At 32.1% G+C, this 23,827-nt stretch overlaps 1 protein-coding gene across 1 annotated transcript; it reads right to left on the bottom strand.

The window, feature by feature from the left end:
- Positions 1–10,095: 10,095 nt before the first annotated feature.
- On the bottom strand, positions 10,096–20,618 carry LOC127702917 (perlucin-like protein). The gene is made up of 6 exons (XM_052207227.1): positions 20,555–20,618; positions 13,869–14,023; positions 13,366–13,478; positions 12,743–12,824; positions 11,965–12,197; positions 10,096–10,297 (listed from the first exon to the last, which is right to left on the bottom strand). Exons 2-6 carry the CDS (start codon positions 14,020–14,022, stop codon positions 10,268–10,270), a joined length of 612 nt encoding a protein of 203 aa, XP_052063187.1. The 5' UTR covers position 14,023; positions 20,555–20,618; the 3' UTR covers positions 10,096–10,267.
- Positions 20,619–23,827: the final 3,209 nt, after the last annotated feature.

The raw sequence follows: 23,827 nt of genomic DNA, 5'->3' as shown, positions 1-23,827 counted from the left end.
ACACAAAAATAAATATACAACAGCACTGTTCATTAAAAGTATGTGATCAAATGCCTAACTATATATTTGTGTGAATATTTACTTTTTGAAGATATAAAAAAAATATATAAAGTATCTTTTATTCTGTTTAAGATCTTATAAAATCTCATTGAAATTAATTAGATATTCTGCATACTATATTATGTATGCTTCACGATAAGACAAGATAAAATGCTGAACGACCAAGATCCCCCTCCTTTCAAAATTGTCAATATCTGATGCATTGAATTAAGCACAACAATACCTTTATGTAAATTTAATACACGCATGCAATCAGGGCTAGTATTTTGAACATATGTTTTAACGGTAACTGTCAGAACATGATTATAATTATTAAGGGTATATTAATTTTGTCCAACTGTCGCCTGGTGAGATTAATAGTTTAAGGTAAAACTTTATGATACCATATGGCCTAGGTGTTGATTGACTTTTATTTTTATGACCTAAGATATGGTAATGAAATAGCACCCGTAACTTATTGAATGTATCTGCTAAGTGAACATCACAGCATGAATCTGTCCATTTTTGCGTGAAGGTGACACGCAAAGTCAGGTGACATATCAAACCGTTTCCTTTGTAATTAAGATTAATTAACATAGCGGTCAAAATAGTCTGTTTTAATCTGTCAGTGTAATCAATCACTTTTTATAAAAAATCTGATTACAGTAATAACCATGCCGATCTGATAAATCAATAAACTGATAATGCCCCCAGTTCACCAAATCTCGTATCTAATTAGTCGATAACGCAAAATCACGATCGAGCTTGCACATGCGCATTGTTACCCTGAACTAGAGTATTCTGAAAAAAATTCGATACACCGTTTGCTATTCAATTAATTGATAATAAAAACAAATTTAAAAAAAAAATTGACCGCAATTTATTAATCAATAATATAAATAACATACACATCAATTGTTGTTCGAAACAAAAACAAACTACAAACAATCCATGCATTAAACAAGAGAGGACTTTCTATTGCTCTAGAATTCCACCACTACTGTCAGGAATAAAGTTTAAATATTTCTCAAATGATAAACAGCTACTTAAAACATTGAAATATAGAACATAATTATAAACCTGAATCGAATGTTTTCTTTAAGCAAATCACATGACTTTTGCATAATATATAATTTTTTATACTTAAAGACATACAATTTTGCTATTATCGATTTTGACGTTAACTTGCAAACTTACTATTAAGTACTTGTATGCCCGTCTCACCTGTATATATTCCAGAATCTAAGTCACTACTATTAACCGTAGAACTAATTTTCAGTGTATTTCCATATGCTGACATCCAGAGCAGCAAAAATAGCAGCATATTACACGACGGTAACATTTTGAATATCTGGTGGTAATGCCAGTTAATAGATGAGTCAAGATGTTGCACCAGAAAGAACGTAAAGTCTCATGATATCAAAACAACACTTGTGAGAAGTACGTTATTACTTTCCAATGATGAGGCACATAAGGGGCTTTATTCATTGGAAACAAAATTGTGCGGAAAATAAGATGTTTTTTTGGTTATATGATTAATTTTTAACTATCAGTTTATAGATTAATAACGAATATCTACAGAAATGTTTTTTTTTTAAATAAATGCGCCAACCTATCAAACCTATCATGGACAATATTGTAACTGTTAGTACAAGTGCCTCGTGATTTACAATAATACTGGGAAGAAGAAAGTGTACAAGGACAAGCGAAGAGTGTCTTATTTAGCGTTCACTTAAGAGTCATTCTCTGTAAGCATTAAAATCATGTGGAAATGACATGTCACAGAATTGGTTCAAAATATTTTGTAAAAATGTTCTGAGATATACTGAAATAAACATCATGTTCCACATAAAATTTTGTGGTAACGGCTTGAACACTTTTTGGTCAACTTTTGTATATAAAAAAGGCTAAAAATGTGCAATTACAATTGAATGTATATGGCCTTTTAGAGCATAAAAAAGAAAATTGTGTTTGTTGTTATAACTAAGTATGGTTATGACATATTTAAAACATGTATTTTGAAAACTTTACTATTTAGCAGTTATGTCAAGAACCTATCCCCCAAAAGAGTCAAATTCCTGGTGTATTGGGAGTCCCAGTTTACCCTGTTTTGAAAGCTTTGAGAATTTTCAACCCAGATTTTCCTGATACGGCTAAAATAAAATTTTAAAAGTTTAAACATTGATAAATTAAAATTCAAAAAATTGGGAGGGGTATATTTGAAACTTTCCGGAATTCGATTTTTTCGAAACCATATTTTTCGAAATTACTGTTACAATCAGAATATTGAAATTAACGTTAACACGAATGCTTTATTTGTCTGGAAATACTTAATTCTGATCTCATAAAGTATAAATGTTCTCAAATCAAATATAACAACTGTTAAATTTTTAAATCTTAATTAAAAGTCCCTTTAAGTTACCTCTGTGTAGTAGGAGTAGCTTCCCCTAAATAACTCTTCAGACAAGAAGACACAAATGTTTTATGTATGTCTACAGAAAACAAATCCACATAGGACAATGACAAAATGTATTCCAAAGTACTATACACACAATAGAATGTGATGTGTTTGCCAATTGAGGTTTAACCATAAACAAGACTGTTGAAAACATTCCAGGTGCTCTACTCAACTTGTGAAATTGAAATCATTTCATCAATCGGATATTTTGATAATTGATAAATTTTTAACTGAATTCAGTGAAGAGTGAAGTAGATATTTTACCAAACTATTTGGAAATGTCTGATTTTTCCGAAATGTTTGTTTAACACATTCCCAACAATTGTTCAAGCAAAATGGAGAAAAGAAATGGGGGAATCTGTGCATGGTATCCAGAACAATCGGTACACACCCAAATGTAGATCATTCAAAGAAGGGGTCGGGTCTAGCATTACCTGCTGTGAACCTGGTGGAAAAGAAAATGTTCTAAACGCCTGTCAGAAAGAGACGTACTTGTGACACCAAAACAATATTGAGTCATTTTAGCTCTTTGCACTCGGTAAGTAAAAAAATATTTTTCCTGAAATTATTGATGTGGGGTGGGGACGAGGAAGTGCCCCGACTACCCCCTTCCCCCAAAGCCGAGATCACCATTATCATTGAAACCTGTAATACAGAACCCAATTTACAATTTTCTGTATTAGCCATTCAATAGTATTTAAACAGTGTCTTAACTTGAATGTATGTATATTATGTATTGGACAGATATTCACATGTATATTGAAATACATATTTGTATATGTTGCAGTACATGTCACGCTATTCAAAGCTTCAAATTTAATTGAATTACATTCATAGCGACTAAAGCGCTGTGATTTGTCAAGTAATCTCCCATGCGAAATATCAGTGCTTATTTCACCCTAGATAGTAGCACAACAATTTTGTTGTCGACTTTGTCAAGCGATACAAACAGCTGGTTTATTGAGTATCTTAATTCAAATCAATGTACAAAAGTACAAATGTAATACATGTCTTAACAGAATAACACGTAACTATTGAATTATCATACTGAAAATTTATATTTTGTAACTTAAAATGTTATTAATTTATTAGGACACTCATATGCTATACTAAATGGACAGGGTCTTTGCATGTTACACTAAACATGATGTCATAAAAATCAGTAAAAGGAGCGTTTCCTACATGTATGTTTGTTTAAGACACATATCAGTTAAATTCATAAAATGATTTGAAATTATTTGTTAATTGTTAATCATGACAATATCATATATTTAAATTCTCTTTTTCATGACTAAATGTCAATCAATAGTTTACACAAATGTTGCTGAAACTAAAATGTACATGTGCACTTTTTACTGTATGCATGGTAACTAATCATTTTTTCTTTTTTCCAGCTTCTTGTTTATCATGAATAGTCCAAAGTAAAGAAATGAATGAAATACCCCATATGTCATGTATATGTAGACATGCATTCAATGGCAGGTATGTATAACATTATTTTTTTGGGGTAATATATGTTCCCTATTAGAATTTTTGAAACAAAGATATAATATTATTGTTTTGCTTCTTATCATACATGTTTAGCCCCATTTTTGTCACACCTGCAACAGAAAGTCGGCAGTATGCAAGACATAGATATTTCAATCCATCAGCGGTGTTTACTATATATATACTTCAAAAGGTAGAACACCAGGATGGTTCATACATTGTATACAGATACCTTAAGTGACGAAGTTTCCGTCTGTCATATGTCCATTGTCTTTGGACATCATTTTCATGGTTCAATGGCTGCTTGAATAAAATTACAAGTTTTTTGTTAAGTGAAATACTCACTTATTATGAGTTATAGGATAACTATGTTAAGCACAAACTTACAACTTCTCGTCCAATCAAACTGCTTGAATTTGTCTTCTAATTGTCATAGTACATACTTTTTCCGTGTAAAAAGCGTTGACATTCATATAATTTTGTTTCAAATAAAAGATGCTTAACTATTACGATAATTTTGTTTTATGCATTTTTAAAGTTTTAAAGATGACGTGATTTCAGTGTCTTTTAAAACAGGACGATACATATTGCACATGTTAACACAAAATACATACAGAATACAGGAAACTAAATACTTACCTTACAAAACAAACATACATAACCAACACATATCTGCTACGTTAAATGACAAACATCCAAACAAAGACAAGAAAATACTGACAACATATGGTCCAGACAGTCTGAAATGGTCAACGTCCAATTCCGTCGACTCATTTATCAAAATATCTTATTACAAAAAGCAATACTACGCCATGCACATTTCAACATAACTTAAGATTAATTATGGACGTAAGGTTCATTGTGAAAATATATTCCGAGCAGTTACATACCCTCTTCCGAAGCCCATGGCTTGTACATATCTTAATTAATTCGTTATTTTATGTTCTCCACACTATAAGAAATTTAGTTTTAAAGTCTAAATAACTGTCCATTCCTCGAAAATATTGGGGCGGGGGACTGTGGGCCGACTCCCATAAGATGTCAAGAATGCAAAATTGAAATACATTTTTTGTATTGAAAATTAAAATGAACATCATAAAGAATTCTATTTCAATTTGTAATGTTTTATTTTTTTGCATTTTCATCCCGGTGTTGTAACCAATAATCCACAGGCAGGATTTAAGATCAAATTGACCATCTACTAACTCAACGAAGTATTTATGAGCAGTAGCATAAATGTGATAAAAAGATTTTGAATAGAGGTCATCCAGATTTATGATTTTTAGTCATTGGATACGCACGTAGTTGGATTGAAAGAATAATTTTGTTATGTCTTTCAAATATAAATAACAAAATTATCAAACTCCAGTGAAAATTCAGACAAAGATTTTTTCACAGCAAACACAGTTATTTTATCTGCACTGTTATGATACTTTACAGGTTAGTATTGTTTAATACTTTCTTTTGTATGCATTTTGTTATTATTTGTTAACGTTATAACGTCGTCTAGCACAGTTATTTCGTAACCGTATATTCAACTTCGCTACTTAGGGACGGTATTATTATGATACAATGTATGAAGTTTAGATAAAGATTTCATTATATGAAGACGCTCTTCATTATTGCATTAGAAAATATATGTCAGAGTTAAACTTTCAATACTGCAGTGATCTGGAAGGATTTATACTCTATGGGCCCAGGGCCCCCCAAAAATAAATTCAATGGGCCATTTTTAGAATTAATGGGCCATGTTGTCAAATGAGTGGGCCATTCGTTTACAATAAAAGAAAATAAAAAAAGTGTATATTTCACTGTACTAACAAGTATGATTCTAATTAATATCATGGATATTGTTCCTGTGATTTTGTAATTTCAATTTCAATGAATATACAATAACTTCTTCCAAAACGGGCAATATTTACGATAAGCTTTATTTACAAGGTTAAAACTGGTACTGTTCCCTTGTTCATGTTCATGTTTTTTTCACATTAAATTTGGGTCTTCGTCGATACCATACTTATTCCAGACGTTCCGTATTAGAGGACGTTTCTGGCATTTCCTCTGCACTTGTATTATTATTACTTCATCACGATGACAAGAATAACAGTAGAGAGCAACGTTAATTGATAAGACACAACAACAATTCGCTGAAGGCATGTGTACAAAATGTAAAAACGAGACAAAGACCAAAAAAATTGACAAGGACAGTTAAGCCCCATTTATGGAGACAAATACTATACTATTCATAAAAAGGCTTTTGGGTTTTTCAATCGAAATAATAGCAAGCTTACTTAAAAGATTATAATTAGAGAAGAATTCTCGCTTGTACTAGCCAATTTTCACAAATTTAAAGTTGTTTATAAAAAATTATATCATGAATGTTTTTTGGGTAATCAGTCATACCGCTTGTTGCTATTATTACCATAGGGAAACACCCGAGACGTCCAAAAATATAAAGGTGCTCCTATCATTGGAGTAAACACTACACAGTTGTGTACTCACACATGGCGGCATGTAATACGATCGGAAATCCATTTGACGATATCTCAACGTTTCAAAACGAAGTGAAAAATATCATGCGCCACGCGGGCGCTTACATTTGTCACTTTATGCGCCATTTCTGGTCGATAAGCGCAATTGGCGCAAGGCGCACGTCCTTCCCGATCACTGTAATACTGTATCAGAATATGTTCTAGCCAATAAGCTTACCGAAACTTTCTGTGTGTTTATTTCACGGGTATTTTTATTCAATATTGTCATCATACTTATTTGCTAAAATGACACTTTCGTGGTTAAAGATAAAACATTATATTACTGTTTATACACTGTTTATGCTTATTAGTCATGAAGATTGGTGAAGCAATTGTAGGTTTGATGATAAAAACACCAAATTACTCATGGTAGTCTGATTTGGTTTGTCCCACACAATTACATATGGACCCACTTTGAGATTTCAATATGGAGGCTATTTCCAATGTTCCCACCAAATACAATCAAAATAAAAGAACATCATTTTCACAATGTGTTTTGTTTGGACAGGAAAACTGACTGCTCTAACTATCATATTTAGTGCAAGCATCATTCGTAAACTAAAACCAGACCTCAAAAAATTATAAGGCGATCATTATATTTTGGGGAGGGGCTTGACAAATTTTGAAAGTTAATATTATGACTCTAAGTTGGAAATAAATTATCTTGCATTATTTCAATATTCTGACAAAACCAAATGTAATTTACGACCATTTGATTTGATGACCTGAAAATAAGTGTTCTGGTATTAGTGTTAGTAAAAACAAAATAATCTGGCCGCCTTTAAATTGGAAATAAATATCTTGACCTCATCAAATTTGCAAGCCCCCTAAGATTTGAATTGTTTCCCTTTCGTGAGGAAAGAATATATTATCTAAACCATGCTAACCACGGCACTGTTCTTGCAGAATAGTAGTCTCCAACGTAAAAATAACGTATCAACACTGAATTGATATGATTTAATAGTTAAGGAATACTTAGCCAGAATCTATACTTCTGGACGCAAAATGTTTTCTTTATGATCAACTGGAAGGGATATAGTGATGATGAAAAATCTCATTCTTGCAATAATTTCAACCCTGAAGGGCCATTACCAAGCTTAAAGCAGGAAAGTGCTTCTTCTGTAAATGATTAGTGTTGCATGGATAATGAATAGGCATCGATATTCCCAAGAGCTTCACAGGTATTATGATTCAATTATGCCTCTGTCTACAGTGCAAGGAGATTCCTTTTATAAAAAGTAAAACATTGAATATGTTGTTTGTCCAGCAAAATATTCTGGTTATTTTACAATTCTAGCCGTGGGCAATATTGAAAAAAATAGACTTCAACTACTGCTACAAAATTGTCACTAAGTTTCAATGTTTGAGCGCCAGCTACAGGAAATGTAGTTCCAGGTAACTCCAATTGATGCCGCATTAACTCAGCGAAAAAGTTTAAAACTTTTAACAGAATAATATAGTCGTCTCACTTGTTATGCTTCAAAAGAAAGCAGCAGAAATACCAACAGTTCATGGTAATGGTCTAATGATGAATGACGTGATGAGATTATTGGTACTTTGAACTGGATACTTGTTACAGGCGGAAGAAGAGGTACTTTTGATACTCGCATTATGATGTCAGCTTTATACACTAAAAATATACAATTACACATTGTAGCTGTAATTGAACTAAGTTATGCCTGGAAAGTTCATAATAACCTTAAACTGTGAGGTACATCTAGATACCTTATAATTTGTTGTTGTACTTAAGCCAAAATATTATGTTTTAGGAATATATCATATCTGTCACAACTTTTGGAAAATCCATGATAAAGTCAAATAATTTGCATATTCTTAAATCCTAGACAGACACCTTATGAATATATTGGTTTTGAGGTTTCCGTTTAGAAATGAAATCTGGCACATTTTTTTTTAGAAAAATAATGGTTGTTCAAGTGTAATTTTGATTCAAATTTTTTGACTATCTTTTATTTTGTCATGAGACCATTTAAATAAGAATGACGTTAAAGTGCTCGTACGCGATATGAGGATATTTAAGTGCTGCAAACGTAATTTGAAATGATGATGTAGATAAATCAAACCCATGAGAAAAATAAGAATCTTGTCAAAAAAAAGGTAGGACAAAAGAATGACCATGAATGTAGCACAACAAGAGCATTTATTGATGTCTTGTGTAGAATTGCCAAAGTAATTAAGTTTCATTCTTCCTCTGAAAAAATCAATCAAGATCAGGAAATATGCATGAGGTTTGACATAAGAAACGGGTTGAAAGCAAACAAAAGACATTCTCAAAACATGTAAAAATTTTAGGTATGAGAATGTTCCAACTTTTTTCAGTGGTGGCTACTTCAAATGAACTACCAAACAAGTATCAACATTTTGTAATGAGCTGATTTAATATTGCTGCAAGATAGAAACGGATGCCGTGGAAGATGCAAATGAGAGAAGAACATTTATTATGAACAGTTATGTACGACGCTGTGTAAATGAGGTGGAGATTGTGACAAATAATAAATGGGCTGTCAACCAGACACATTTGAAAAATGCTGATGCCAAAAAAAGCTTCTTGGAGATGGAGAAGATACTAAATACATGAAGTTCAATAAAAACATACACCATCACGACAAAAAACTACAAAAAGGCTTACTGCAGTCAACAAATCACTACACAGATATCTACAATGGCTAAGCAACACGAACTCCAGTAAAAATCGGAGTTGAACTTAGGAACTCTAAAAGGGTCAGTAGTTCCTGTTCCACAAGTGACATCAACCTGTGTGCTCTTGTTTTAATAGATCGATAAGTAATGACCAGTAGTTATGCATATTCTATTACAATAGCGGATTAATAAAAGGTTTTTTCAAAACATGAGAATCACAAAATTATGAACACATTAACCCTCGATGCATTTTTATTCTCTATAAATTGATAACAGTCGACTGAATTGGAACGTTTGAAATAAAATAAAGTTTTCCAGGACAATGTACAAACTAGAATGTTTAAATAGATGACTTAATCATTTTAAAAAATAAAGGCGGAATATACTAAAGTGCTATTTAAATTACTTATAAGTCGACAACAAACTTAAAGCGCAACAGCAAAAACAATTAGCGTCCAAAAGACATACAACAATTTACGAATCAAAACATACAACATGTAGAATATTTAGAAATTAGCAACACAAACGTAACCAAAAACTGGGCATGAAACCTTTGATTTAATTGCATTCTTATTACATGTAGCTGCAACCGTGTATCATTAAAATCCAATCGATAGAAATTAGATTCGACAGAAAAGATAGATATCAACAAAGGCGTCTCAGTTTTGTTCATTTTATCTTTTTGACGGCCATTCGGATATTTTCCATCATTTTTAGAAATATTGAAGAATCTTAATAAACTTATCATAGATACCAGGATTGAAAATTTAATATAACTTCATGACTTATTTGAAACGTATATTATTTGCATTGTTTTATACATAGTTGTGTAATTTAAACTTATTAAATGCCATCTTGAAAATTTCCGCAATATTGAATGTTTCAGAGTGGGTTTTTAGCTTTTATTAACTACCAGGTGTATGTCTTCAAATAGTCAAAGTTTTATTATTTCATCATCAAACCCACAATTCTTCTTAAAATATGCCCAAATTAGCTTAAATATAAGATTGAGATAAAATTGAAAATTCCTTCTGTTCTGATTTTTTTATTGAAACAAACAATATTATCGTCTTTCACTTGCTACTTGTTTCTCTCATTCATCAACGGGACGGCAGTTCAATCCCTGGAGAAAAAGAATAAAATATGTTAATAATAACTCTTCAAATCTTTTATTCTAAATTAAGTGCAATTGCATCGTGGGTAGTATTTCGATTAAATATTTGACTTTGATCACGTGTCTAGAGTTAGTATCCAACGAGTTGGGGGATTTGTTTTCACAAAAAATGAAAATTTATTTCATAATCATTAGAGAAAGACAGATTAAGTATTGATTGTCCACTTCTACCAATGTAAGAATCTATATAAAAACACCAAGTAGTGAGACTGTATAAAATTTATAAACACAATGTTAAATGAATGCAAAAGATGTTATAAACAACATGAAAAGTAAATACATAAACTGGTATAAACACCATGAAATGAGACTGCATATAAAATAACATTCCTTGTTTTAAAATTGATGAAAACTGACTGCATAAAATTATATTCCCTGTTATAAAGAAACAAAACAAGGAAATTGGCTGCATACAGTTACATGCCCTGTTACAATGTAGCAACACCATGAAAAGGGACTGCATCCAATTTCATGCTTTGTAATAAAGCGTCATGACCATTAAAAGGGACTGCATATATTTACAATCCCTGATACAATGTATCAACACAATGAAAAGTGTCAGCTTCAAAAGAGGGAGAATATTGTAAAGGGACAATCAAAAATCATAAGTTGAAGTAAAACAGAATATACCAATATATACGGCAAAAAAGAAAAAAAAGGACAAAAGAAGAACCACGGTCTACAAAACTCTACACAAAAAACTAAAGACAAGGCCCACCTAAATCTTAAGGTAATCTCAAATGCTCCGGATTATTCAACAGATACTGATTCACCAGTACAACCAATTACTCATTGTAAGTAATATTTAAATGATAAGTCGCACTCGATGATGGCACAATCAGATAAAGAAGACGGGTTTGTGGCTACGACAATTAGACAATTGAAAGTCCTTACCTTGTTATAAAAGTCATGAAAAATAATTGCAATAATTTTTTTCTTTTTTTTTTTTCTTTATCATAACTTAACTCTGTCCAAAAGTGAGCTTTTTAGAAGGGTATATCAGAGGCGGGGTTAAAATGTATCAGACATTTATTGTCTAAATAATGTCATACCTTACATGTAGGAGATTTGAAATTAATCTGTAATTAATAACGTTGAAATAAATATCAATATGGATAAATAGCAATTCTATCAATTTTATATCAGAGGACCAAACATTGGTGGCCGTAAGAAAAGTAATAAACAAATAAAACTATGAAAATGAGAACGGTCTTTGTTTTGTATAGTTTGTTCTTGTGTTGCGACGTTGCACGACTGTCCCAGGTTAGGGAAAGGGTTTGGCGCCAATAAACTAGTTTAACCCCGCCACATTGTGTACGTGCATGTCCCAAGTCAAGAACCTGTAATTCAGTGGTTGTCGATTATCATATTGTTTTTCGTTCATTATTTTGTAAATAGATAAGGCCGTTAGTCTTCTCGTTTGAATTGCTTTGCATTTGTTATTTCCGGGCCTTTTACAGCTGACTATTTGGTATGGGTTTTGTTCATTTTTAAAGGCCATACGGTGACCTATAGTTGTTTATTTCTGTGTCTTTTGGTCTCTTGTGGAGAGCTGTCTAATTGGCAATAATACCACATTATCTACTTATGTTTACATTATATGAACATAAACTTACATGTGAACACTCACATATATACCCCATGTTATCTAGGTTGCACGGAGCATCATTCCATTCATAATGATGGAGTGACCAAAAATGACCACAATCTTCACGATTGTTGTTATCGTCCGGTTGATTTGGACTCCAGTTGGAAAAACGAACAGACGAGTCATCTTCCCATCTCCAGTCTCCTTCTTTATTTAAGTCTGTCATCCCCATCCAAGAGCCATGATAGAACCTATCCGATTCTATGTTCACCAATAGTAAAATTTGTCAGTTTATAAAGGGGCAATTATTTATGCAAATTAAAATTAACTCACAAGTAAACATATATGCGCAAAGACATCAATGACACAATACTTTTATTTTTTATTGTCCATGCAACCAGATTGTTAAACAAACGGTTTCATAATGGAATAACATCACAATTTTAAATAATGGAATTCGGTTAAATTTCAGAAATGTTTCTCTAACTGAGTTTTGGAATTAGTACAAAAATTGTTTCTTAACCCAAAAATTTGACTTAACTGGCAGAACGTTTTTTGGAAACAGATTTGAAGACAATAATGGATGACGTATCCATGAATTTTTGGTATGTTTAGAACTTATTAAACTGTCAGTTTTGGTATTTGTTGACACTGTACTTTACCTTAATTGATATTACAAGATATGATAACATATTCAATGAATTGGTTTAGATTTATTTTTACACACTTTTTTCTATTTGTTATTTTTTCTAATATAGCTGTGTTTATTGTAAATATGTCCTTTCATAGGTATAAAACATACTTACTATTAAGCATGTCAACCACCCACGAGTTTTCAGCTGAGTCAGTTATCTTCACAAGGTAGCCTCTCATATTTTTACATTGTTTCTGAAATGACAGAAATATAACTGTATACCCTGAACAATAGCATCCTTCGCTTAAAATTTCGCATGATGTACCTTTCAGACAACTCGCAAATTTTGTTAATTTGATTACAGTTTTTGAAATATTCAATACATTGCAAGGTATAATCGACAGAAAATTGAGAAAGATGTGAAATAAAATACTGAAACAAATTGGCAACCATCGCATTAAAAAAGCAAATAGTAATCATTGTAGTAAAATTACAGTCAATTTGATAATGCTTCTTGATATACCGGAAACCATTCTTTATTTAGCAAATGTTCTTGCATTGGGTTATTTCTTTTAATCGAAACTTATTTAAACATTTCAGATTTTAGGACACACATTATACATGCTGGTCTTAAGTAGAGTCACCTGAATCGAGTAGTTTCAATAGAGAAATATTGATCCATCACTTAATAAATGATAGAATAAGTCTTGACAAAATTGAACATACCACATGTACCAGTTGTATGGAAATTTGTGAATAATTTCCTATGTAAATATAAGTAAAGAAGTGACATACTGCAGCATCATGCCATGTTTTACCATCAGGCGAAAAAAAGTAGCAGTGATCTTTGTATTTCTTCGAACCGTCTGGACACTTGTTTTCATTGGGACTGCACTCACGAGAATTGTCTGTTAAAATAAGTATTATAAGTACTATACCAAGAGCTGTGACTCAATGTAAAAATGATCAATGCATAGCTAAAAAAACTTTCAAACCATTTGTTTAGCTACTTTACTTTCAGCCGTTTAAAAAAGCGTTAAAGTGATTTTGACGAAATGTAAATACACATCAAAAACATTTTTTCTATTTAACGTTTAAAATGCAATTCTCTCCCAACCCATTCACTAACAACTTTAAAATACAATTCTCTACTAACCCATTCACCTAAAAAAAATAATACTAGCCTGAATCAAAAACAGAACAACATTAGGTTATTTTTTTTCATGATTGTCTAATTTGAAGCTTAATTTGCTTGTTAAATATTGTCAATTTCCAAAATATAGACATTGTAAGTTTACCGTTTATCTTGTTTTCTAATGACTCAAGCAATGAGTGCATAGAAACAGACATAGACCGTATTTCAGATATCATCGCTTTCTCTTTGGATATGTCGTATGTGAGTGCCTCGATCATAGAAATACAACATGGAAACAGAATTACAGAAAAGAACATCCTGTAAAACATAATCATTTCTAACATGTTTAATGTTTTTGAAATTTTAAAGTAACACTTCTATTATACAATCTATCCTGACATAAAAGAGTTACTGATTTATTCTGTGGCCATTTAAATTCACAAAAAAAAGTTTTGGTTGAGGCGATCAAGTATTCTTGTTATACGAGCCAGCTTGAGATATCAAAACCACTGAGTTTTTGTAACTAGTCAATACTTTGAATAAAAAGAGGACATGCTGACAAACTCTAAAGTGATGCAAACAAATGTTTGTAGTAATTGTGTTCCAATGTTGCTGTCATTTGAAAAAAAGTACTGATTTATTATGCGGCTTTATGAGTTTCTTTAATAAAAATGTAAATTTTGTCAGTTTTGGTTGATGCAGTCAAATATTATTGTAGAACGAGCCATCCTTATATATCAAAACTACTGATTTTTTGTAACGAGTTCATGTTTTGAATAAAAAGAGGACATGCTGGCACTGTAAGTTGATGCAGACACAATTTCGTAGTCATTTTGTTCCTATATTATTGTCCTCTGTATTTGTAATCCGTCCTGAGTTTAAAAAAATACATTTACTAAATTTTATCATCGGTACAGATGGGTGCGGTCCTCACCAGTACAAAAGTTAACTTTGAGCAGACTTGTTGACTGCTTTTCAAGTTAACTTGGGAAATTTAAAGCAGACAAGCAAGTTAACTTTGTCGTTGATAGACCAGACCTACGGTCTGCTTTTTTAGGACTGCTGCAGACCTATTGACAGGTCTGCTCCAGACCAGACCTGTGGACAAGTCTGCTTTTGACCAGTCCTGAGGACAGGTCTGCCCCAGACCAGACCTGTGGACAGGTCTGCTCCTGACCAGACCTGTGGACAAGTCTGCTATTGACCTGACCTGGGAACAGGTCTGCTTATGACAGATTACGGTGTTTAAGACTTTTGATTTTAATATGTAAACAATAATCGCATTGTTCTTTTTTCCCAGTATAGCAAATTACTTTACTCGTTAGACTCTATCGATATTATACACATTAAAAAAAAAATCTTTTTTTCATTTCATATTCTTATATACATTAAACAATGGCTATAAAATTACACACTTGTGATCACATACAGCTATCATTAAAGAAAGGACAGTTTTTATTTAATTAGAAGGCGGATAGAAAGGTTATCCAACGCATCGGAACAATATTTTTATGTCATGGGATATCAACATCGTTGTCGACGTTGCTTCGTTCCCCATTTTTTACAGTCTCTTCCTTAAATTTAACTTTATGCATTACATGGATATTTCATCGTAATTCATCTTGTTTGCCTTGGATTTACGATTCTGTTTTTGACAAAATATTCTAACGAAAATTGTACAGTGTCCGGATACATAAGGTGTTGCATAATTATGAACAATCTCGTCAATATTTCGTCCGATTTGTCTTTACCGATTAAAAATGATGATATGGGACTTCCAAAAAATATACTCGTTGTGCACATGAATGAAATAGTTGCCACTTGAGGTTTAGCTACAAACAAATCAATCAACCGACATGTATACTATTCCCAGAAGAGAACTTCTTATACTTTTCATTATGAAGTAAAAATGAAATCAGACATGTCAGTGTTGGATGATGCTGTCAAATAGTTTTGTTATACACACCATCCTCATTTTGATCCTGAACTAATAACTTTAGTGATGGTCTAATATTATGAATACGGAGATGAAATGCTGACAATCTAAATTGATGCGGAAACGATATTGCATTCATTGTTTTCCAATATTGTTTTCATTTGTATTGTAATACAGTACATCCATGACATCCTGACATAAAAAAAATTCTAATTAAATATAATGCAGCCATATAGATTTACATACTAAAGTGCAAATATGGTCAGTTTTAGTTGATACGGTCAAAAAATTTTGCTATACCAGTCAGCCTGAGGTATCAAAAGTACTGAAGTTTTGTTACATATCAATATATTGAACAACAGGAGGACATGCTGGCACTCTAGATTTATGCGGACAAAATTTTGTATTCATTGTGTTCCAATATTGCTGTCATTTGTATTATACTTTAAATCCTGACATAAAAATATTACTGAATTATTATGCGGCTATAAAGATTTACATAATAAAATGCAAATATGGTCAGTTTGAGTTGATACGGTCTAATAATTTTGCTATACAAGTCAGTCGGGGGTATCAAAACTACTGAAATTTAGTTACGTATCAATATATCATGTATATTGAACCAAAAGAGGACATGCTGGCACTCTAAATTTATGCGGACAAAAATTTGTAGTTGTTGTGTTCCAATATTGCTGCAATTTGTATTATACATTGATTGATTGTTGGTTGCTTAACTGTATTATACATTAAATCCTGACATAAAAATAGTTGCTGATTTACAATGCGGCTATATAGATTTACAAAATAAAGTCAGTTTTTGATGATGTGGTCAAATAATTTTGTTATAGGAGTCAGCCTGAGGTATCAAAACTACTGAAATTTTGTTGCGAGACAATATTTTGATTAAAAAGAGGACATGCTGGCAATCTAGATTGATACGGACAAAATTTTGCATTCACATTATGTTCCAATATTGCTGTCATTTGTATTGTACAATACATCCTGACATAAAATGTAACTGAATTATTATGCGGCTATATAGATTTACAAAATAAAGTGAAAATATGGTAAGTTTTGGTTGATACGGTCAAATAATGTTGCTATACGGGTCAGCCTGGGGTATCAAAACTACTGACATTTTGTTACGTATCAATATATTGAACAAAAGGAGGACATGCTGGCACTCTAAATTTATGAGGAGAAAAATTTGTAGCTGTTGTGTTCCAATATTGCTGTCATTTGTATAATACATTTAATTCTGACATAAAAAAATAGTTGCTGATTTACTATGCGGCTATATAGATTTACAAAATAAAGTGCAAATATGGTCAGTTTTGGTTGATGCGGTCAAATTATTTTGTTATAGGAGTCAGCCTGAGGTATCAAAACTACTGAAATTTTGTTGCGAGACAATATTTTGATTAAAAAGAGGACATGCTGGCAATCTGGATTTATACGGACAAAATTTTGTATTCACATTCTGTTCCAATATTGCTGTCATTTGTATTATACATTCATCCTGACATAAAATATTACTGAATTATTATGCGCCTATATAGATTTACATGATAAAGTGCAAATATGGTAAGTTTTGGTTGATACGGTCAAATAATTTTGCTATACAAGTCAGCCTGGGGTATCAAAACTACTGAAATTTTGTTACGTATCAATATATTGAACAAAAGGAGGATATGCTGGCACTCTAAATTTATGCGGACAAAAATTTGTAGTTGTTGTGTTCCAATATTGCTGTCATTTGTATTATACATTAAATCCTGACATAAAAATAGCTGCTGATTTACTATGCGGCTATATAGATTTACAAAATAAAGTGCAAATATGGTCAGTTTTGTTTGATGCGGTCAAATAATTTTGTTATAGGAGTCAGCATGAGGTATCAAAACTACTGAAATTTTGTTGCGAGACAATATTTTGATTAAATAGAGGACATGCTGGCAATCTAGATTGATAAAGACAAAATTTTGTATTCACATTCTGTTCCAATATTGCTGTCATTTGTATTATGTAATACATCCTGACGTAAAATATTACTGAATTATTATGCGCCTATATAGATTTACATGATAAAGTGCAAATATGGTAAGTTTTGGTTGATACGGTCAAATAATGTTGCTATACAAGTCAGCCTGGGGAATCAAAACTATTGAAATTTTGTTACGTATCAATATATTGAACAAAAGGAGGACATGCTGGCACTCTAAATTTATGCGGACAAAAATTTGTAGTTGTTGTGTTCCAATATTGCTGTCATTTGTATTGTACATTCTATCCCGACATAAAAATATTTCTGATTTACTATGCGGCTATATAGATTTACATTATAAAGTGCAAATATGGTTGATACGATTTAAAGAATTTGATATGTATTGGAATATATATTGAGCTCGTTAGCATTGTAACCATTATCGTTTTTTTTAATATATAGAAAGGCAGATCACGGATAAATTTGTATATAAACAAACAAAGTTTTATGCGTACTTTATTTACAAATAGATATAAGAAGATGTGGTATGAGTGCCAATGAGACAAACTAACTCTCCATCCAAGTCAAAATTTATAAAAGTAAACCATTATATAGGTCAAAGTACGGTCTTCAACACGGAGTTACATGTATTTAATCATGTTTATATCACGGAAGTATTAAATTGACTCTATTTTTTCTATGTTTATACCAAGAAACAAAGACATTAAAAAATATTTTAAAAAATCGATGTAGATCGAGCGGTCCTGGTTTAAAGTTAACTTAATGTTGAGCAGACCAGGCCAAAAGCTAACTTGAGATCAGGTCTGGTTCGATCGGAGTTTTCAAAATCAAAGTTAACTTGTGCTAACTTATGGCAGAACTGGTTTCGAAGTTAACTTATATCATGGCAGACCTGTTTCCAAGTTAACTTTTTCGGCAGACATAAAAACAGTCCTATGACCAAGTCCGCTTTTCAAATTAAATAGATTGTAGTCCTAGGACTGGTCAGAGCAGTCCTAAATCCTGTCACAGGTTAACTTTGACCAGTCCAAATGACTGGTTATCAAGTTAACTTGCTGTACAGTTTAGGACTGCACCCATCTGTACAAGGACATCATTCGTAAATATAAATCAACATGCAGACATCTTATACGTTCAGGTATTTCACATCCAATCTTTTATGGTAATATTCTTTACAAAGCACAAAAATGTCGGCATTGAAAATACCTCATAAGCTAACCAAACCTTTAAATAGACTTATTCAGAAGTGATATAGTTACGATACTGTTGTCGTTGTCAGGTTATTAAGGATTGCATATTTTGGTATTAATATTGATTCACTCATTGGGTCTTTGCATCGGAAATAAACACATTTATTCTAAAACCAGTTGTTGGCATGATACGGGTTACGCTCTTCTCATATATTTTATGATTATATGATACTAAATCCCTAACGGTAGGGATTGTGCTTGATTATCATATGATGAAGACGTAATCTTTCAATCAGTTTAATTGAGGTCTGGAGCTGGCATGTCAGTAACTGCTAGTAGTCTTTTGTTAATGTATGTATCATTGTCATTTTGCTTAGTTTCTTTTGTTACCTATTCTGACATCGGACTCGGACTTCTTTTAATTTTAGTTCATTTATATGTTTTGGAGTTTAGTATGACGTCCGTTTTCACTGAACTAGAACCCCCTTTTTTAGGGGCCAGCTGAGGCCCACCTCCGGGTGCGGGATTTTCTCGCTGCGTTGCAGACCCATTGGTGGCCTTCGGCTATTTTCTGCTCTTTGGTTGGGTTGTTGTCTCTATGAAATATTCCCCGTTTCCATTCTCAATTTAATGATTTATTATGCGGCTTTATTATTTTTCTAGTAAAGTGCAAGTTTGGTCATTTTTGGTTGATGCGTCAAATATATTTGTTATATGAGCCAATCAGAAATATGAAAACTACTGATTTTTGGTGACGATTCAATTATTTAAAAAAAAAGGGGATATCCTGGGAAATTGATGCACAAAAAAGAACTGGAAATAATGTTGGCACTCTGAATTTCAGCCGACAATAAACATGATCAATATTAGTCGCTGTAAACCAATATTGCTTTCAATTAACATGATTATTGTTAACAATTTATGTACCATGTTTTTATGCCATTGTTAAACTATTTTGTTTGATAACCAAGTTTTTTTTCAAGATTATTGCTACATTTTAGAACAGACCAGAACATTTTATTTCAATAAATATACGACTTCAAGAATTTGACATGTATTGAAATACATATTAAATGCACGTTAGTAGGGTAATCCATATCGTTTTTCGATTAATAAAAAGGCAGACCACGGAGAAATGTGTATAATTAGCAAAGTTACAGTCGTACTTTATTTACAAATGTATTTAGTATGTTTTGTTCATATCAAGAAACAAAGACATATCAAAATATTTTAATAAATCAATGCAGGACGTCCTGGTTACTAGTTATCTTAGTGTTAAGCAGACCAGCCAAAAGTTAGCTTGAGATCAGGACTGATCAGGACTGGTTCGATCGGACTTGTAAAAATCAAAGTTAATTATGCCAGACTGGTTTCAAAGTTCACTTTTAATATTAGCGGACCTGTATAAAGTTAACTTTTTCGGCAGTCAAAAAACAGTCCTAGGACCAGGTCCGCTTTTCAAGCTAACGTGATTGTGGTCCTAGGACTGGTCAGAGCAGACATAAATCCTGTCGCAGGTTAACTTTGATCGGTCAACATGATTGGATTCCAATGAACTTGCTGTACAGGTTAGGACTGCACCCATCTGTACCATAATAAAGAATATTACAAAACAGTTTTTAGTAATTTTAAACCACATACCTTTTTGAGATGGGTAAGAGCTATTGCAATGCAGCACATAGATATACAAAAAAGTCAAAAAGAATATTCATACATACCTAATGGCAAGATGACTAAATCCTCAGCGTTAACGTTGTTGGGTAGATTTTTTTTTGTATACAGTTGGATTGAAAAAAAAAATTATACGAACTTCTTTTTTATAGTCAATGCAACACCCACATGGTAATTAATCGATGTCAATCGTCGAAACTCCGCCTTTGTCAGCATTTTGTTACAAATTCAATTATTTTTGTTGTTTGTATTTGCAATCTGGCAAATTGTGTTTGGTGCAACAAAGAATTGTGAATCAAGTCTGATGAATGTTATTTGGGTTTTAAATTTTACTTGTTTTATAAATGTTAAGATAAATTGAAATTTGCAATTCCCTCCACCACGTTACATTGAGTGTAATACTAAATGGTGCGAATCGTATTTGGTTCAAATACGAATGAAGAAAGAGTAATTCTGTAATGGTGTATATATAATGGTGTGTTATATACTGATATATAACTTATTTATGACTTTTGAACAGTGGTATACTACTCTTGCCTTTATATATGAAGAATATAGGTGTGATGGTAAATGTTTCATGGTATAAAGGTCAATGGTTAGTGTGGACATTTTCAACCTTTCAAGAACTGTATTAAAATTTCTTTATTATTGACAATGCTGACCAGGAATTCATATACACAATTAAAATTAAACTTACAATTAAGGTTAAAAATTACAAAATAACAATAATAAGTAACGATGAGAAAGTCAAAGTGAGTTTAAAATAAATTTGAAAATAATTTCGTGCGACCGAAACGCTTTTCCAAACTGAGCTTAATCAGAAACGATCAAACCCAAAATTATTTTTAAGTCCAGAAGGTATAAATACCTGAAATCTTTATGACACATATAAAAGTGACTTTAAACGTATACCAAAATTCATCTGCAGTCAACTTGAAATTAAGATAAAGAACAAATGGTAAGGCGGACAGTCTAGATTTGAGTGCCATTGTTTGATAAGACCAAATAACCGATTACTAAATCCTAACCCAAGACATCTTCAATACGTTTTTGACCAAATTATTTGTCTTAGTGGCAAATTATTTGCCAACTTTGTTTATGAACTGATAAAAGATAGAATCCACATTTGACATATTTGTTATATACTCGCACTATTTTCCTATTAGTGACAAGAAGTTGGTTTAAAGTGTCTAACATGAATCTACGGTTAACTGGAATAATAAGTACATATACAATGTAAGGAAAATACCAACTTTGTGTATGTAGTTAGGACTGAGCCTCTAATAGTTAAGTGCCGACGACACACAATGATAATAGGCATATAATATATAATATGTTTTACACTTTAGCTTAAAATTGTCAACTATTATAGCTATGAAATTGTTAACACATTAATGAAACTTATTGTCAATTCCTCAACGAGAATCAATAGTCACGAAAAATAGCTTAAAATTGCCACTATTATAGTTATGAAATTGTTAATACATTGATTACACTAATTGTCCATTTTTCAACAAGAATCAATAGTGACATAAAATGACGTGACATTCATTAATGCATACCTTAATTATGGGCAAGTGATAATTTAAAAATGTTTAAGTATAAAATTACACAATTGTGCAAAATAAATAATTTTACTATCAATCATAAGCAGTTTGGCATTTTCAACATGCATATGCATGTGAACATAAACAGATAATTAATATTTAATTGTATTAATGTATAACATAATTACAGATAACTCATCAACACGATAGTTCATTTATAATATCATTATTGCAAATAGCGTCATTTGTTATTCATCATTTTTTAATTCCTAAAGGGTTTAACTAGGTTATATTCTTCATCCGGTTGCCACGCTTTGTATGTACAACATATAGGCTGTAACCCTTAAAGAATGAGCTATTATAATAGTAGTAATTCATTTTGATATTTCTCCCCGTGTAAATGTGTGATTATTGGATATAACCAAGGTATTCGTGTTTATATGCACATGCGTACCATCGCTACACATAGCAAACGGTTGTGTTTTAGTTTTAAAGGAGGGAAAAACGGTGTGCGCAACATTTGCAAATACTCTTTTCGAAGATGAATGGGTTTTTCCCCCAACGGTGAACATTTCACATATTGGTATGATAATGTAATGCATGTAGACAGTACTTACAACATATATATTGATTTGTAAATAACGCCATTTTCAGCACTAATGGCTATTTTGTGGCGGTCAGTTTCTATGGAATGGGAAATCGTAATACCCAAAGAGAAAACATCGAACCTCGACAGGAAAACTGATACTCCTATTCACGTGAGATTGAAGTCGAATACGGCTTCCTTGTGATATAGTAGTTCGACCCAAATGCAATATACACGTTAGGCTTCTGCTATAGTAAAAAAACTATCTTATTTGTTTAAATGACTTAGCTTATAGAATGAGCGCGGCAAAATATGAAACTGTAGAAGATCCGGAACGTATTGTTATATTTCTTTATATGTTCGTATGTAATTGTTGTTTTGGATATGTTTACCTCTTGTTTCACATGTTAATGTGACAGAGTATTTTATGAAAAGAGCATTGTATTGTATTGTATATTATCACTAGTGTACCGCATCTGGTTCTGCAAATAGAAAGTATGGAAATAAACGCAAAACTAAACCACAGTAACTCGAGCGTCAACTGAAGGCCATGGTGACCAAAAGAAAAAAAAAGTATTGGTGTTCTCTCTAAGAGTAGGACGGACAAGGGTGATAGTGATGATGTATGCCCTTCCACTTCAGACATGATAAAACACACATACAATCATACTATAGAATGTATACACTACATATGAAAATGTTATAAACGATGACGATCTGGCGCTTCACCTTTTATCTTATATATATGTCCGATAACGCTGTAACCTTGTTATCGTGTCCGCATGAGTAAGGACTCTTGATCATACATGCTAATACATCACTTAATACAATAAGTCTTGACAAAATTGAATTTACCAATCATTTACCAGTTGCAAGAAAATTTGTGAATAATTTAGGTTATCAAAAGCTTTTTGCTGCATAAACGTTTAAACTAAGATTTGATCAACCATTTATAGTTTCTAAAATAAAAATGTTTAACAAGGATGAAAGGGAAACAACGATTAATATTTTACTCATTCAATTCATTGAAAACAAATAGTTTGTTGACCATATATGTAGCACTCTGAACCGCGATGGTACGCTGATGTGCGATGGTTTGACTCGGAAGTGCGTGTTTCATCACGCTGAAGTGCGATGGTGGCATTGTGACACTACCTAGTTGATAGCTACGTTGACGTGCGTTTGTG

This window comes from Mytilus californianus, unplaced genomic scaffold (assembly GCF_021869535.1).
Source record: "Mytilus californianus isolate M0D057914Y unplaced genomic scaffold, xbMytCali1.0.p SCAF_5, whole genome shotgun sequence".
Lineage (NCBI taxonomy): Eukaryota > Metazoa > Mollusca > Bivalvia > Mytilida > Mytilidae > Mytilus > Mytilus californianus.
Note: the sequence above shows the minus strand (reverse complement) of the source record. Positions and strands in the feature narration are given on the sequence as shown.

What these genes read in the sequence shown, in the direction of transcription:
- LOC127702917 (XM_052207227.1), bottom strand. Translation starts at nt 14,022, where the DNA reads ATGTTCTTTTCTGTAATTCTGTTTCCATGTTGTATTTCTATGATCGAG. An exon ending in ATTAGAAAACAAGATAAACG is followed by an intron (nt 13,479 to 13,868) that starts GTAAACTTACAA and finishes TTATTTTAACAG; the next exon opens with ACAATTCTCGTGAGTGCAGT. An exon ending in GGTGGTTGACATGCTTAATA is followed by an intron (nt 12,198 to 12,742) that starts GTAAGTATGTTT and finishes TGGTGAACATAG; the next exon opens with AATCGGATAGGTTCTATCAT.